We start from the raw sequence: 16,361 nt of genomic DNA on the forward strand, positions 1-16,361 counted from the left end.
ATGCAAAAACTAACCTGTGTTCTTTTGGCTTATTGAAGTGCCCATGTCTGACAATGTAACAGTAAAGTGTTCTTACTGTGAACTGAGCACATCTGGCCTGAGCAAACAACTCACATACTCTTTTTTTGACCAAGGAGATTATAAAATTTGGTCTCATCTCATGCAGCTCAAGTTGAAACGGTGTAGCCAAAATTCTGTAGAAACTCCATAAAAGTCCATAAAAGTTTCCTGCTTTCATTTTCCAATATTTTGCTTTATGCTATACCTCACATAATAAATGGAATGATAAAAGTCTTATAAACATGGTTTTCTTGCGCTGTCAGGTTATTGGTTTGCTAGTAAACTGAGGTCAGTGAGGTTAGACACTGATGAACATTGCTTGTTGTTCTAATTCATCCTTAAAGTATTCATTGAGATTCTTTGATACTTTTAAGTTTATAAATCAGTTTATATCACATGTTTTTGGCAATTTAAAAGTCATAGCCGTCTTCCTATAATTTTATTTTTTCCTCTGGTTTGAAAACAGTTTGATTATTCATTCATATGAGGAAAAGATCCATTATTTATGAGGCATTTGATCTCTCTCCATATGAAGTTCTTGAAATATTCATGCTAGGAAGTTTTTCGATGAAGACATCACTCAGACAATTCTTTACTTCCTCCTGTCAGGAAACAACATCCCCACTGTTCACAAACCAAGTTCTCACTGTGTCCCACAGTGAGTGTTAAATGCATATGATAGTACTGTCGTGATGTGGTGCTGATTGCTGTGTCTTATGTCCTGTGCAGATGAGACATACCAGCAGCTGGCCCGGGAGACTCTGGAGGAGCTTGACTGGTGTTTGGACCAGCTGGAGACCATTCAGACCCACCGCTCTGTTAGCGAAATGGCATCCAACAAGGTGTTTCTTCAGTTAATTGTTAGTTCGGTTTCTTTAGAACAGGTGTCCAAACCTGTTCCTGAGGCCACTGTCTTGCAGAGTTCAGCTCCAACTCTAAATAAACACACCTAAGCCAGCTAATCAAGGTCCTCAGACTAACGTGAAGCGAGTTGGAGCTGGTTAGAACAAAAATTTGCAGGATGTAGAACTTTCTTCTTCCTTTCTATTCTTACATTCTCAAAGGCACTTTTGTTTACACAGTCTACCATAAGGTTGTGGCCTATTACACTAGGTATTTTCTCCATTTCAAGTGTCAATTCATTGTTTATAATTTCCATCCTTTACATTCTACAAAACACTTAACATGACATATTAGATTTCATCAAGAAGAGGTTTCAAGATCTGCCATTCTGTGGATTATCACGCATGAAGGACTATATCTGTGTGTATGCGGAGAAAGATTCTTGAGCAGGGTGTGTGCCGGTTTGTCTGATATGGTCCCGCCTGAGTGATGTTCTTCAATGTATTTTTAATTATCATCCGTAAACACTGATGCAAAAAGCTTTTGCATGCAACTCTGAACACCTTGTCCTTACACTATGCTCTGTATTGAGAAGTGTAGGAGATGGAGAGAGGGGGAGAAAATAAATGGATAAGGAGGACATGAGGGAGGGAGGAGGGGGCTGCAGTTTGGTCCTGATGCCAGTGTTTCTGCTGTAACCTTCGTTGCTATCGAGCTGCAGCAAGATCTACCCTGCAAGTTTAACCATTGGCTCTTCACTGTGGCCATGAGGCATGTGATTTAGATGCTGGCCAATGAAAAATCTGTTGCTCTCTTCCATAGCTTGCCTGTTTAAAGAGACAGAGCCATGAAGACTTTGGATGTGCAGTTTTTGTATGGTTGTGTCCATGCACCATAATACCGATGTTTTGCTATCTACATGATCAGGCAGGTGTCAGTATGAGAAGAAAGCAGCGTTTGTGTGTGAATGGAAGATCTCTTGGGCGATTGAGGCAGAGCTTGTATAATGAACCAGAGAACACACATTTTCACACCCATACGCAGAATCGTTCATGCGGAGATTAGCGAAGACACTAAAGCCTAGATTCCCTCCCCTCCTTTTTGTCAGACTATTAAATACATATCTCTCTCTCTCTCACACACACACACTCAGACGTTTCTCCATTTTTCCACACTCTTACATGCCGTCTGCTGCACATGCGCTCTCAGGGTGCGTGTACACACACACACACACCACTAGCACACACACCCGAGCATGCGCCTCCTGCCACAGAGGCTGATTAGCTTGCGAGATCTGTCTACAGCATCCAGGAAAAACAGAGCAAGAGGCAGAGCATCGGCTGAGCTGCTTCGGCGAGTCTGATGCCGCATGTGGATTAAAAAGCGGGGCTGCTGAAGAGAGCTGCATTGTGCTGACAGGACTGGTATTGTGCTCTATGGACTGTGCACTCTGAACACAACTCGCTGGGAACACTGGGCCTGGGTCCTGGAGCTCTGCGGTGGGGGAGGGGAGTCGACGCAGGGAGAGAAAGAAAGGATGTTTTTCCAGACCACCGCTCTTTTGTAGTTTGACTATCGACTATAGGCCCTATCTCTTTGGAGTTTCTGTGTCCCCTTGATTCCTTCATCCTCTCTATCTCCTTTCATCCATTTCCTCCTGCTGTTACCTGTGTTGTTGTTGTTTTCTTTCTTCCGCCTGTCATCCCTCAGTCTCCGTTAGCTATAGGCTCATCTTCATCTTTCTCCCTATCTCCCGTAATTCCACTTCCTACGGCATCCTCTCTGTGTCCTTCAGACTGTACCATCTCTTTGACTCTCCATCTTTGTCTGTTCCACCCCTCGCCGCTTTCTCCCCCTCCGGCTAGATCGGGGTCAGCTCTGCTAACCTGCTGGGATGAGATGTAGTCCCTTTGGCCTGTGGATCTGGGCGGCTCCTGGCGGGCCGTTCACAGGGGACACTTGCCTGCAAATCGCCGTGGAGCCTGCTCAGTGTTTTTCAGGAGGGCCTAGTTCTCGTACTGCTTGGACTTTCACTGCCGCTTGCTCCCCGCCTCTTGGGGGCAGCCGTCACTCTGGAGCATCCCGCCCTGCTAGGCTGTGGCCTCTCTGCCCACACCCTGACCACACCCACATGCCGCTGGGGCACCCGCCGCGCTTCGGCCCCTGTGCACTTCCGTGCCTCTTGCCTTTGTCAGCGGTCTATGCCATCCGTCACCCTCAGCATGGGTGTACTGGAGGCCATTGACAGGCCGCCCTCTTCCTGCCCCTCACCTGTGCCCGGAGGCTACCGGCTGGCCCACTCCTCCAGCTACAGCCCCCTACAGGGGAGAAGAGGGTCAGAGCTGGAGGTCGGGGCAGCTGCAGATGGGGTGCTGGATGGGGATGGTCAGGCCACCGAGCGTAGGACCCCCTTCATGGATCTATTCTGTGACACCTGCTCCAAACCCTGGCTGATTGGCTGGTGGGACCAGGTAGGGCCAGCATGAACAGAAAAAGGATACTAAACATCTGTTATCAAACAGTCGGTCAGGTCCAAGTAAGGGGCAAGACTGTTTGTTCAGCAGAGAGATAAAAATTTGGAGATGCAAGTAGGACAGGGTAAAAAGAAAAGTTCCAGGTGTTGTGTCCTGTAATGCTTCTGGATCAGACTACATGTGATAATGTGATGATGTTTGTTGCATGTTCGGTGTATCCAAATTTGTACCGGTCTCCATAGCTCAAGTGTGATTTTAAACCCGAGCTCTAAACTTATGCACTTATTCAGTGTAACTTTGTGTGGCTGGGAGAAAATGGCTATAGTTCCTTCATCCAAGACTTGTGTACTGTTGGTGAGGTTAGATGTGAATATTGACGATAGTGAAATTAAACAGAGACATTGTTTGTGCCCCAATGTTTTTAGTTCTTTTTGGCAACAAACCTTAAGCCTTAACCTTGGTCATGGGCTAAACTTAAGATCTGTTGTTGCAGATACAATTAAAAACATTGGGACACAATCAGTGACACTCTGACATTTTTAAATCTTGGACTACGATGCGTTCTCTGGTTAATTGTTGATTAAAAGTTGATTATTGGACCTGTAGACATTAGCCTATTAAAATGCATAAGCACTGCATTTTTAAAATAATTTTGGTAACACTTTAAAATAGTGAACAATTCACTATTTACAATTAATTGCTTATTAGCATGCCTATAATTAACATATTAGCTTGTTTATTTGTACTTATAAAGCACATATTCTGCATGACCATATTCTACATCCCTAATCCTACCCAATACCTAAACTTAACAACTACCTTACTATTAAGAAACAGAAAATTAGGAGTTTATTGAGGCAAAAGTCGTAGTTAATAATTTGATAATCACTAGAATTGGACCTCAAAACAAAGTGTGGCCATAATTTTATTATTACTATTTAAAGTGGTTAATTTGTTCAGTGTCAGTACATTTACTTTTAAATATTTAAATGTAAATAGAGGCTGTTTTTGTTTCCACTTTATCAAACTCAATCTTGGGAAATAAAGGCAACAGATACTATCAGACTCCCCTAGTAACACATATTTGTAATAATTTGCTCTGATTTACTTTCCACATGATCTGGTATCATTTTGGTCCTCCAGAGGATGCATGCTAAAAACAGTTGGCACTCTGTGAATGTTTTAATAATGACTCAGCACAGTACAAACAGAGCCTTGGTACAGTATGTAATATGCACTTGCACAGGAAAGAGGATTTTGTAATGACGCTTTATATAAACTAACAGCTTGACTGTGTGAGGTAGACATTGTGTATTGATCCCTGAGGGAAAATTCAGGAAGATTCAGGTTCACAGTGAGTGGGTTGATAGCTGTGACAGAAAACTGACTTGGACTTACTTAAAAATTACACTTAACATTGATTGTTATTTTTCCTGTTGTGTTGTTGATTAGCAATTGTGCATTATTTGCGTCTTTAAACCCATTATTTTCAGATAATTTAACAACAATGATGATGCATTTAATAGAAATGCATTTGCATATGTCTGATACACACACACATCCATGTAATATAGGAATGAAATTACATGCAGACCATGAATGAGAATGAATAGAAACACAATCAATGGAAAATATGACTGCAGAGGGTGATTAAATAGTATTAGCAAAATGGAGAGAATGTGGAGGACGGAGATAAAGAGAGACAGGAAACGAAAATGAGGGCTTAAAGAGAGAGATAAAGACAGAATGGAGGAGTGCAGGAGATGGTGAGTGATACAGAGAGTGTTGACCTTGGAGGAGGTCAGAGACAGACACCTGCCTACTCTCTCAGATTGTCACCCAACCCATCGCCTCGCTCCCATCATGCTGCAGGAGGGACTGTGAGGAGGCAGTTGCTAAGGAAACCTGCTGGTTTCCATGGAGATTGTAATGTGTGAAGGACCAGTCAGTGGGACAGACCAGGGGTTTTATCGAAGTTGTGCTGTGTGACTGTGTACTTGTGTTGCGTTATCTGCTGAAGTTGCACAATTTCAGTCATTTAAGGCACATATTTGTTCTAATTTTGTTGCACAGACCTTTGTTCTCCTATTTGTTAGAGCAATGGTTTGCAGAGACTTAAGGGGACAAGTCCACAATGCTCTCCCCCCGATGGCCATCACTTAATTAGATTTTAATTAAAGACAAGCCCTTCCTCTAACCACACAATGTTACAGCTACAACATTAGAAATGCCTTAGGTTTATTTGCATTTACAGTATCTGCACTCTGTATTAGCACAAACTGCATATGACCTTGCAGTACCACATACCATAGTGGCATTCAGACATTTTCAATATATGTCTTATATCTATATGCAATAGCAAAAGAAAACATCTAAATAACACAGGAAAAAAAAGTAAGTTTTAAAGGGACAGATTATCCATAAATGAAAATTCTGCCATAATTTACTCATCATCATTTTGAAAAATGTTTCTGTCCATACAAGGAAAGTCAGTGGGTTCCAATGTTGTTCAGAACACAGTTTTCTTCTTCATCATCTTAATTTGTGAGAATTTTGGTGGGGGGTGAACTATACATCTAAAACAATGTATTTGGCATATAATCATGTATTAGTACATAATGCCTGTTTGTAATAAAAGTTTCTGCTCAGACTGATCTTTTTTATTTTTCTGCCTTATTACCATCTATTGTGTACTTATAACTCTCACTTTTTCTCTGTCTGTCTATCCCGATCTTTCCCTTTTCTGATCTCTAGTTCAAGAGGATGTTAAACAGGGAACTGTCTCATCTGTCTGAGATGAGCCGCTCGGGAAATCAGGTGTCTGAATACATCTCCACAACCTTCCTAGGTGAGTGAGTCTGCACACGCTCCGCTCTGTACATCTCGGCCTTGCTACTATTTTCAGAAGCGCAGAACCTTAGTTTCAACACTGCAGTATGTTATACTTGAGTATATTCACTGCTCTGAAAAACTCAGTGCTTGCCGATTTAAAATTAGCTGTCATCTGTTAAAGGTTTATGCATTGGTTGTGTCTCAGACAAACAGAATGAGGTGGACATTCCCTCTCCTACACTCCGGGAGCGAGAAAAACCAATGTCTCACATCAGTGGTGTCAAGAAGCTTACACATAGCTCGAGCCTCACTAGTGCAGCCCTGCCCCGCTTCGGGGTCAAAACCGAACAGGAGGACTCACTGGCCAGGGTACAGGCACAATGCATGCATACTAACTCAGAACTTTCCCAACACCCAATCTTCTACCATTACTACTAGTTATTGTTATGAAAAAGTTAGTTTGTCAAATGGATTTGATGATTTAATTTACTATTCTTTACAGGAGCTGAATGACTTAAACAAGTGGGGCCTTAATATCTTCCATGTGGCTGAGTACTCCAATAACAGACCTCTAAGTTGCATCATGTTTGCTATCTTCCAGGTGTGTGGTCCTTGTTTTTTTTCTTTTAAAGTTCCTGTGTTGTTCTGTACTTTTGAAATATGTCAGATTTATCTCAGATTTATCTCAACTTGAACAATCATAAAATCGTTTCTTAAAATCACCATATCAATCTTTTACTTAGTGACAATTTTCAGTGGCTGTGTGCAAATGTGCTTGAACTTTCTGTCCTGCACATGCCATTGTGCTCTGCTGAACTAACTCATTCACGAACATAGTTAACTTTTAAAATGGATATTTTCATAATATTTCACAGAATGTTCCCTGTATCAGTGTTCCTGCTGAGTTGTGAATGTAAGTTTGCAGTCTGTTTTGAATGTGATGCAATAAAAAAAGCATTAGCAGAGAATTAATTTCCTTAATGTTGTATGTAAGCATAACTGAAATATACCAACTGAACTGAATTAAATCAGACTTGAGGCCTTAAATATAATGATAAATATATATTTCATAAATTGTTCTCACTATTTAAGAATAGCAGAGCCTACACCACAGCTGTAACGAAAAAGGCATAGAGAAACAATATCATTGGAATAACTTTCAGAATGATTTTTCCAGGCTGACGAACAATAAAAACATTGACACCTGATCAGAAACCACCCTGCTATAATAAGCTCGAGAATCTAAAGTGACAGAAAAGCATGTACTTAGAATAAACAGACGATATTGTCTGCTGGTGTGGTCGCTAATATAGTTATCTTTATAGTTATCGTTCTTGGTGTGAACGAGGCTTTTTACTGGAATCAAAATACGAATCTAATTGAAACAGGAAATCAGTACTAATTCCCAGCAATGCTAGTTAAAACAGCAAACCTTGTTATTTATATTGACTCATGATACTTTATTTCCACTTTTTATGTTCTGTCTACAATCTGCGATGCGTTAAAGGAAAGGGATCTATTAAAGACATTTCGGATCCCAGTGGACACGTTTATCACTTATGTGATGACACTGGAAGACCACTACCATGCCAACGTGGCCTATCACAACAGCCTGCATGCCGCTGATGTCACACAGTCAACACATGTGCTGCTCTCCACACCGGCACTGGATGTGAGTATATGCCAACATGGGACTGCCAGTGCCCATTCAAAAGCAAAAAGTTTCATTATCTGAAATCAGATTTCATAGTCAGCACTCACACTTTACATAATGACCATCATACTATGGTATCTTCCCACCAGGCTGTTTTCACTGATCTTGAAATCCTGGCTGCATTGTTTGCTGCTGCCATTCATGATGTAGACCACCCTGGAGTTTCCAACCAGTTCCTCATCAACACCAGTAAGTGTACATTGTAAAAATAATGATGATGTCCTCTGAGAACTAGTTTATGGCAGCACAAAATCATAGGCCTCAACAATAAGAATGTATTCAGCTTTTTTACTGTACTTGGAACAAAAGAAACATATTTTTAACAACCTATTTTTATATATTCTAGAAATAATATTAAGTAAAATGATAAGAACAATAAATACATTTGCATTACAGATAATTTTTTTATGCAAACATGAGTGATGTTTTTTACTGATGCTTCCAAGACTATCACAGATTTAATCAAACTGCATCTGTGTTAGTCAGCTAGATCATTATAGGGACGGGAAAAAAATCGGTTCACATATGAATCTTGATTCTATCTTCTACCAATTCGCATTGATTCACAAAATTCAAAAATTGTTTTTATAGTGTTACATTTAACTTGCTGACTGTACTATCAAAGGTTATTAACATGTTAGTGTTATTAATCACAGTAAGCTGCGAAAAGGGCTCAGTACTTGTGCTGACGGACATACAGCTGATGTGTAAGCACAAATGCTGCCTCTCAGAGGCATGCGACCTGAATTTGCTTTCACAGCTTATTGCGCTTAAATGGTCAAATATACACATAATTATGTCAAAATGCACATTGTGTCGAGTGCACAGTCTATGATGCCATATGGGAACATAAACAGTTTTGAGAAAATCAGATGTAACAGTAAATTAGATCTGTGCGTTTGTTCTTAAAGTGTAAGCAGCTTAATAAACTTTGCCGTTTGTTACATTAATGTTAATAAAATAAATAAATAAAATCAATCTGAATCGAACTGTGAGGTAATAAATGTTTCCCACCCCTGGAGATAATATATCGGTAGCTAGGCTTGCCATGGTATGTGATAATACCGGTTATGAGGGAAGATACCGGTACTGAATTTTATACTGTTTGTTAATATACTGCATCTGAGGCTAAATATTGTAAATAAAATGGGCAAAATCAGCAACAGCGTCCTCACTTGTTTATGTAAAGGACCCAAGAAGACCCTGAAATCCGCTGATAGCCTGTCCTGCTCTTTTTTTTACAGACTCAGAACTGGCATTAATGTACAACGATGAATCTGTACTGGAGAACCACCACCTGGCTGTAGGTTTCAAGCTTCTGCATGAGGAGAACTGTGACATCTTTCAGAACCTCACCAAAAGGCAACGACAGAGTCTGCGCAAGCTAGTCATCGACATGGTTAGACCCTGATTGCACTGCACTGAACCTCAGTTGTTGTTGTTTTTATTACAGAGGGTCAACATTTTTAATGAACACTTTCATTTCCTTGTCTTTTCAGGTTCTGGCAACAGACATGTCAAAGCATATGAGCTTGCTGGCAGATTTAAAGACAATGGTTGAGACCAAGAAAGTGACAAGTTCAGGTGTGCTGATGCTGGACCATTATAATGACCGAATACAGGTGTGTGTCTTTATCATGCAACAAAACAGTTCAAAACTATGACATGAGTCTGTAAGTGCAGTCTAGAAAAAAAAAGACAGACTACTTAGTCACAAGTGTGAATTTGTATGTATGTGTGTGTAGGTCCTGAGGAACATGGTGCACTGTGCTGACCTTAGTAACCCAACCAAGCCCCTGGCAGTGTACAGGCAGTGGACTGAGCGTATTATGGAGGAGTTCTTCCGGCAGGGCGATAAAGAGCGAGAGCGTGGGATGGAAATCAGCCCCATGTGTGACAAACACACTGCGTCTGTGGAAAAGAGTCAGGTACACATATAAGCACCCACACAAACATACATTCTCAACCTTCTCTGGCATAAGCTGCTCCTTAACTGTCTCACTACATGTTGGGTTTTATTGTTCAGGTGGGATTTATTGATTATATTGTGCATCCCCTGTGGGAGACCTGGGGGGACCTTGTCCACCCTGATGCTCAGGAAATTTTGGACACCCTTGAGGACAACCGGGACTGGTATCAAAGCACCATTCCCCAGAGCCCATCGCCACCGCCGGACGGCCCAAATAATGAGCTTGAATCCTGCATGAACAAATTCCAGTTTGAGCTCACCCTGGAGGGAGAACCAGGACAGGACAGCACTCCCAGTCAAAACCATATAGACAACTGTGGTCAAGAGGCAAAGAAAGAATACGAGGAGGCAGATGAAGCTGAGGAGGACGAGATAGAGGAAAAAATGGAGGACGGCGAGGAGGTGACAGAGGTAGTGGTCGAGAGGTCGGGACCGAGGCGACTGCAGGTTCAGTCAGTAGTTGAAGAGGAAGATGAGAGACAGTCTGATGAGAGCCCCGTGGAGGAGACGGAGGAGGAGGAGAAGTCATCCTCTCCTACCGATGACACGTAATACTCAAGACTGAAGGAACAGCTGTCTGGCCCAGAAGGCCAAGTAGGGGCAATTCTTCAAAAACTCTGTCCCTATTCCGCTCACATAGGACTCTTCTGTTTCTGCTAGCTAGACCATGAACAGAATACGTCTTGTGTGCCAATCCAATAAGACATTTGATTTTATTTTTCAAAAAGGGAACAAAATAATATTGATATCATAGAAGTATTGAACACAGCAACTGTAGATTTGGAGTGCGAGCTGGAGTCCGTCCAGCAGCAGCAAGGGTGAGGTTTGACAGAAAACCAGAATTGCGGTGGGGTTTGTAAAGGGCCATTACGTCAGTGTAGCACTCTGGAATTTCTACACATACACACATTCACAGACATACATGCCTACATTTTAACCTAATATAACGATACCACACAGCACATGCAAACACACAGCTGTGTGTCTGTGTATGTGTTCAGGGGGCTTGGATCTGAAAGGAATCTCTTTGGGAAAAAGCCATCAAAAAAGGAGCATCAGTGTCAATAATCAGTTTTTAAAGCATTCTAACAGCGACTTGAATCCTCAGAATTCACACGCTGAGTGAAATCTGTGACTCTTTTTCAATTTCTGTCATAGAGAGAACACAGTTGCATCTGCCGGGAGAAAATAAGATAACGTCTGCTGTCCAGAAGACTGTGGAGGGATGAGTATGTCGGAAATGATTTGTTAGTGGGTCCCACCCCCTCTTACCCTTTACCCAGGAGTGCTACCAGTGCAAGATGGCCGTGTGCCTTTCAGAAACACCAGCTTCAACTCTGGAGCTGTTGTGAAGCAATGCATCGTGGGACAGGGGTGTCTGCTTTTGTCTTCATTTTTGATTGTCTCTTTCTCTTTTTAAGCAATCTATCTCCATTGAATATGGTTTGTGCCAGCATGGAGCATTCATATTATGTTTGTAATATGTCCTGCTCTCATCTGTCAGTCTTCCTCTGTTGCGTTCAAGCCAACCGAGCATTTAGGGCCTACATTAGATTTATCACTGTCACTGCTTACGAACTGCCCTCACTTTCCATGTGAATAATTAATGATAGTCACTTTCTGAGGATAAGCCATGTGATGCTTTGAAACATATGTTTTGCCTTCTTTTTGTTTTGTTTTGTTATGTCCATTCCTGCCAAATTTGTAAAAGCAACAGTCTCCTCAACTGCAGGACACATTCGCACAGACTCTCTCACCTTCACCCACTCATGCTGGTAATGCATTCTCCACACCACAACACACTAAGTTATGTATTGCCAAAGGAATGAGTGCTAAACTGATAAGTTGGAGGAGCCTCGATCGGTCGCTAGAACAGAGGATGGGGAGAGAAGTTGAAGCATATCTGAGAGAGAAAGACGTTGGTGGTTAGATGTTGGAAAGACATGCAGCCATATTGAGTTTGATGCTTTTTTGCCTTAATGTCAACTGTAGGGTTTCTACCTGTCATTTTGTGGAATAATAAGATGTTGGCATTAGATACCAGATTATTTGTTTCATGTCTTATATGCCTTCCTAAATGTCTGTGAATTCACAATAGCTCCATCTGGAGGTGTTGTGTATTTTTTCTGCATGGCAAAGTGACTGTAATGCAGTACAGACAGAGAAAGCAGGTCATACCCATTAAAGAAAACTGTTGCTCGTCTAATGTATTTCATGTCCAGCATCTTTTAGTGGTGTCTATTTGACTCTTCACCAACGTTTAAAGGGAGACAGAGAGAGACAGAATGAAAAGAATGAATGAGAGTGAGTTCTCAGGTTGATGTTAGATTTGCAATATTGCCTCTCTCATCTCTCAGAATTTGGTTTGGTTTTAGTTCAGTTGAATGAATCAATTGTTGCTATATTGTGAGAATCCCTCTTGAAATAAAATGGCAAGCTAGTTTCTGCTGGTCAGTAGCTTAGCTTTAGACAAGCCTGTGCCGGTCAGAGCAGTAACTCGAGGTCAAACCAGTACGTATGTGATAACTGAACTCGTCTGTGACAGGATTAGATGATGTCACGGTGAAAGTTTTCATTTGGTGGACTACAGGAGGAAAGGCCGAGGTTACACGATCGGTTTGTGCGATTTCCATAAACATTTGCCTGTCTTACCTTAAAATTGCTTTGTTGTGTGGCTTTACGTTAATGTTGTGAGCACTACGCTAACAAATAATATTTGCCATTTTAACACGACACTGTAGCAATTGTTTCTTATTAAGAAATTATTCAAATTAATTCCTTGCTGCCATTCTTTTTGGATATCAAAAGGAAAAACAAGTGTTTTCTTTGAACAGTTTGTGTACAGTTTTTATTTTTGTATCATTCTGGTTTGATGGTTTGGAAATCAAAAAACTACTATCTAATATAAATAGTAGACGAATCACTGCTTGTTTTGTATATACTGTAATGTTGAATTGTAAATTTGAAATCTCTCAGAATCAGTCACTGTCACAATGAATTACTTTTAGTTGTACTGAACTGTAGTTGAATTGTGGAATTTCATCATTCCATTTCTTTCTCTTGTCATCTCCCTGCCATTCATTTGGGGGATTTTAGTCAACCTCCCACTACCTTTAAATGTGAATATTTGAAATGTATTGGAAAACAGACTAATCATCCGTTGTTTCTAAAACTTGTCTTTACCAGCACTTTATTTTTTCTGTAGGAAGCTGTTGTGAGATGGCTGATATCAGGGGAATGGTATAGAGTGTTGTATAGCATGGCACAGGGTAAGCACTTTAAATGGCTTGGTCCAAACGTCGTTTCTTTGGTCCTCAATGCCATTTTCTGCTAAAGCACTGAGCAACATCAGCTACTCTGTGTCAATAATCTAGACTGTAATGGCTTTTAATAGGGTTTTTAAATACTTCTGTGAGGTTAATGACCAAGAGACAGTCGGAAAGATGACGAGGCTTAATCGGAGAACAGTTTTTCTTTGTACTTTGAAGTCACGCCTCATGAGACTCTCCAATGAAATTATTCTCTGGGCTTTAAAAAATATGTTACTTGTTCACAAGTTATGGTAATAATATAAATGAAAAAGATATGATTGTAATATTTGTACATTATATTGCTGTAATGTGTATAATGTGTCCAAGTTATTTTATATTATATTATTTTTATGAAAGGTTTTCCTCTCAGAGAACTAAGTTGTCATTTTGTGAATAAAATGCATTTAATAAGCAAACAGCTATATATAAAAAACAAATATATAAATATATACCAGTATATTTTTTTCTTTCACTGTTCAGTACTGTAAAGTGTGTTGAAAATACAAATAAAGGACGATTTTTCTAATAAATGCAATATCTGATTTTTATTTTATTTTTTCCATCTGCAGTCTCACAACTGCAACATGTAACCAGGCTGATTTCTATGTATGATCACTACAAGCCTCATGACAACAAAAACTGAAAATATTTTGCATCATCTGTTTAGAGGATGAAGTGGTATTTAGCAAAACAGTAGTTAATATATATTTTGAGAGAGAGAGTTACAGTCAGTAATGTGTGACACTTTACTGACCCCTACAGACTGACTTTATTTAAAGACAAAAGTTTCTAGTAAAACACAATTGTTGAATTATTGCTGTATTATTGTTAATATAATATAATAATAATAATAAACGGTTCTCATCTCTAATACGCATTAATCCACAAATGACTTAAGCTGTTAACTTTTTTAATGTGGCTGACACTCCCTCTGAGTTCAAACAAACCAATATCCCGGAGTAATGCATGCACTCAAACAGTACACTGACTGAACTGCTGTGAAGAGAGAACTGAAGATGAACACCGAGCCGAGACAGATAAGAAGAATCGAGGAGCTGATGATACTGCGCATGTGTGATTCAGCGTGAAGCAGACTGACACACAGAGCGCCTGAACCGAACTGATTCTTTTGGTGATTGATTCTGAACTGATTCTGTGCTAGTGTTATGAGCGCGGGTAAACCGAAGGCTTGAATCAAGGGCAATCATTGCAAATGATGCCATTACGTCGAGCGCAAAAGAACCGGTGAACCGTTTTCTTCAACCGGTTTATTGAATCAAACTGTCAGAAAGAACTACTGGTGATCCGAAAACCGATGCAACCGGTTCTTGACTCGTGAACGAGTCAGTCTTTTGTTCGTTATCTGGCTCGACTCGGTGTTCATCTTCAGTTCTCTCTTCACAGCAGTTCAGTCAGTGTACTGTTTGAGTGCATGCATTACGCCAGGATATTGGTTTGTTTGAACTCAGAGGGAGTGTCAGCCACATTAAAAAAGTTAACAGCTTAAGTCATTTGTGGATTAATGCGTATTAGAGATGCAAACCATTTAAAACGATTCAGTTCGATTTGGTGAACTGAATGATTCGTTCGTGAACCGGATATCCAGACTGCTTTGTTTTGAACTCTCTCACACAACAGACACGGAAGAGAAGACAATGCTGAATAAAGTCGTCGTTTTTGCTATTTTTGGACCAAAATGTATTTTCGATGCTTCAAAAAAATTCAAACTGACCCTCTGATGTCACATGGACTACTTTGATGATGTTTTTCTTACCTTTCTGGACATGGGACAGTATACCGTTCACACAGCTTCAATGGAGGGACTGAGAGCTCTCGGACTAAATCTAAAATATCTTAAACTGTGTTCCAAAGATAAACGGAGGTCTTACGGGTTTGGAACAACATGAGGGTAAGTTATTAATTACATAATTTTGCTATCTGGGTAAACTAACCCTTTAAATATTTGAGAATTGGAAAATGTCTTTAAATTGAAGGTAGGGGGCAGAGTTGTGTCACCAACTACACTAGAACTTGCATTTCCCTGTGTTTAATTTTTGTAAGATGCTCTTTACAATAAATGATAATATATTGTTTAAATGTTTGGTAACAGAATAACATCCACTATTTTCTCTTATGGAACAGCTCTCACCTGCATGTAACGTAGTTTTATCCTCATGACCTCCTCTTTATCCTTTGACCTGGCTGTATTAAAGCAAACATTCAGTCAATCATCATACATGAAACCATTCATAACACTGTTTGTTATACAGCTACTTTTTGATAACTATTTTTGTGGTACTTTTAACCATGCAAAGCGTACGTCATGGAACTGTAGACAAAGTTACAAATGAAGCTTTGTTTAAAGGTATTATAATAGCTGGACTTTGTTATGGTCATTTAGACATTCAGTTAATAGCCTCGATAATACGGCCACAGTTGGCTATTTGTCATAGTTTACTAACTATTTACCTGAAGTCCTGAAACTTTGGGTTAAAATAAGTTCTCAGACCTAAATCACCCAACCCATTTCTAATTTAAATCCTTGCAAACATTTTAAACAACTTTTATGCGGTTAAAATAAGTTTAGCAGAACGAGTAGCTACAACATAGGCTTGCAGAAAAACCGCGCGCGGGTTTTTCGCACGGCACGTGAACACATTGTTTTCATTCCAAGCTTCAATTATATACATTATTCCTGAAATAATGATTATGTTTACAATTATTTATGCAAAAAAGGATTTAATCCTACCACTGTGTTGGAAGGAGCTGATCTGTCAGTAGGTTATTTAAATTATTTAAATTTAAATGAAATTATAAAGAAAGAAAGAAAGAAAGAAAGAAAGAAAGAAAGAAAGGATTGAATAAATACGTTTAAAAATAAATAGATACACAAATAAACCAACAAATAAACTAAAAAATAAGAAAATAAAAGTCAAATACGAATACAAAAATTAGAAATAAATACAGAAAATACCAAATAAAGGAATAGAGTAATAAAAAATAAATTCAGGATTAATTTTATTACAAATGTACTATATTTGTTTTTTATCAAGTCGTTTATTTATTTATTTATTTGTTTGGTTATTTTTTATTTCTGCAGGTTTGGTCCTCCATAGGTGGGACGCTTTGACTAAATATATGGTAACTGATTTATTATT

At 39.7% G+C, this 16,361-nt stretch overlaps 1 protein-coding gene across 2 annotated transcripts in view; it reads left to right on the forward strand.

The window, feature by feature from the left end:
* LOC132150635 (cAMP-specific 3',5'-cyclic phosphodiesterase 4A-like) overlaps window positions 1-13,733 on the forward strand; it is a 69,653-nt gene extending 55,920 nt beyond the window's left edge. The window contains exons 6-15 of one of the 2 annotated variants that reach the window (XM_059559267.1): window positions 790-902; window positions 6,132-6,225; window positions 6,415-6,578; window positions 6,712-6,810; window positions 7,717-7,881; window positions 8,013-8,112; window positions 9,168-9,322; window positions 9,423-9,545; window positions 9,669-9,851; window positions 9,950-13,733. In XM_059559267.1, coding sequence (XP_059415250.1) covers window positions 790-902; window positions 6,132-6,225; window positions 6,415-6,578; window positions 6,712-6,810; window positions 7,717-7,881; window positions 8,013-8,112; window positions 9,168-9,322; window positions 9,423-9,545; window positions 9,669-9,851; window positions 9,950-10,444 — 1,691 coding nt within the window. In that variant the 3' untranslated portion in view covers window positions 10,445-13,733. Of the gene's footprint in view, window positions 1-789; window positions 903-1,780; window positions 3,375-6,131; window positions 6,226-6,414; window positions 6,579-6,711; window positions 6,811-7,716; window positions 7,882-8,012; window positions 8,113-9,167; window positions 9,323-9,422; window positions 9,546-9,668; window positions 9,852-9,949 lie in introns of those variants that run through there. The other variant, XM_059559268.1, reaches the window with a different exon arrangement.
* Window positions 13,734-16,361: the final 2,628 nt, after the last annotated feature.

This window comes from Carassius carassius, chromosome 1, assembly GCF_963082965.1.
Source record: "Carassius carassius chromosome 1, fCarCar2.1, whole genome shotgun sequence".
NCBI classification, from domain to species: domain Eukaryota; kingdom Metazoa; phylum Chordata; class Actinopteri; order Cypriniformes; family Cyprinidae; genus Carassius; species Carassius carassius.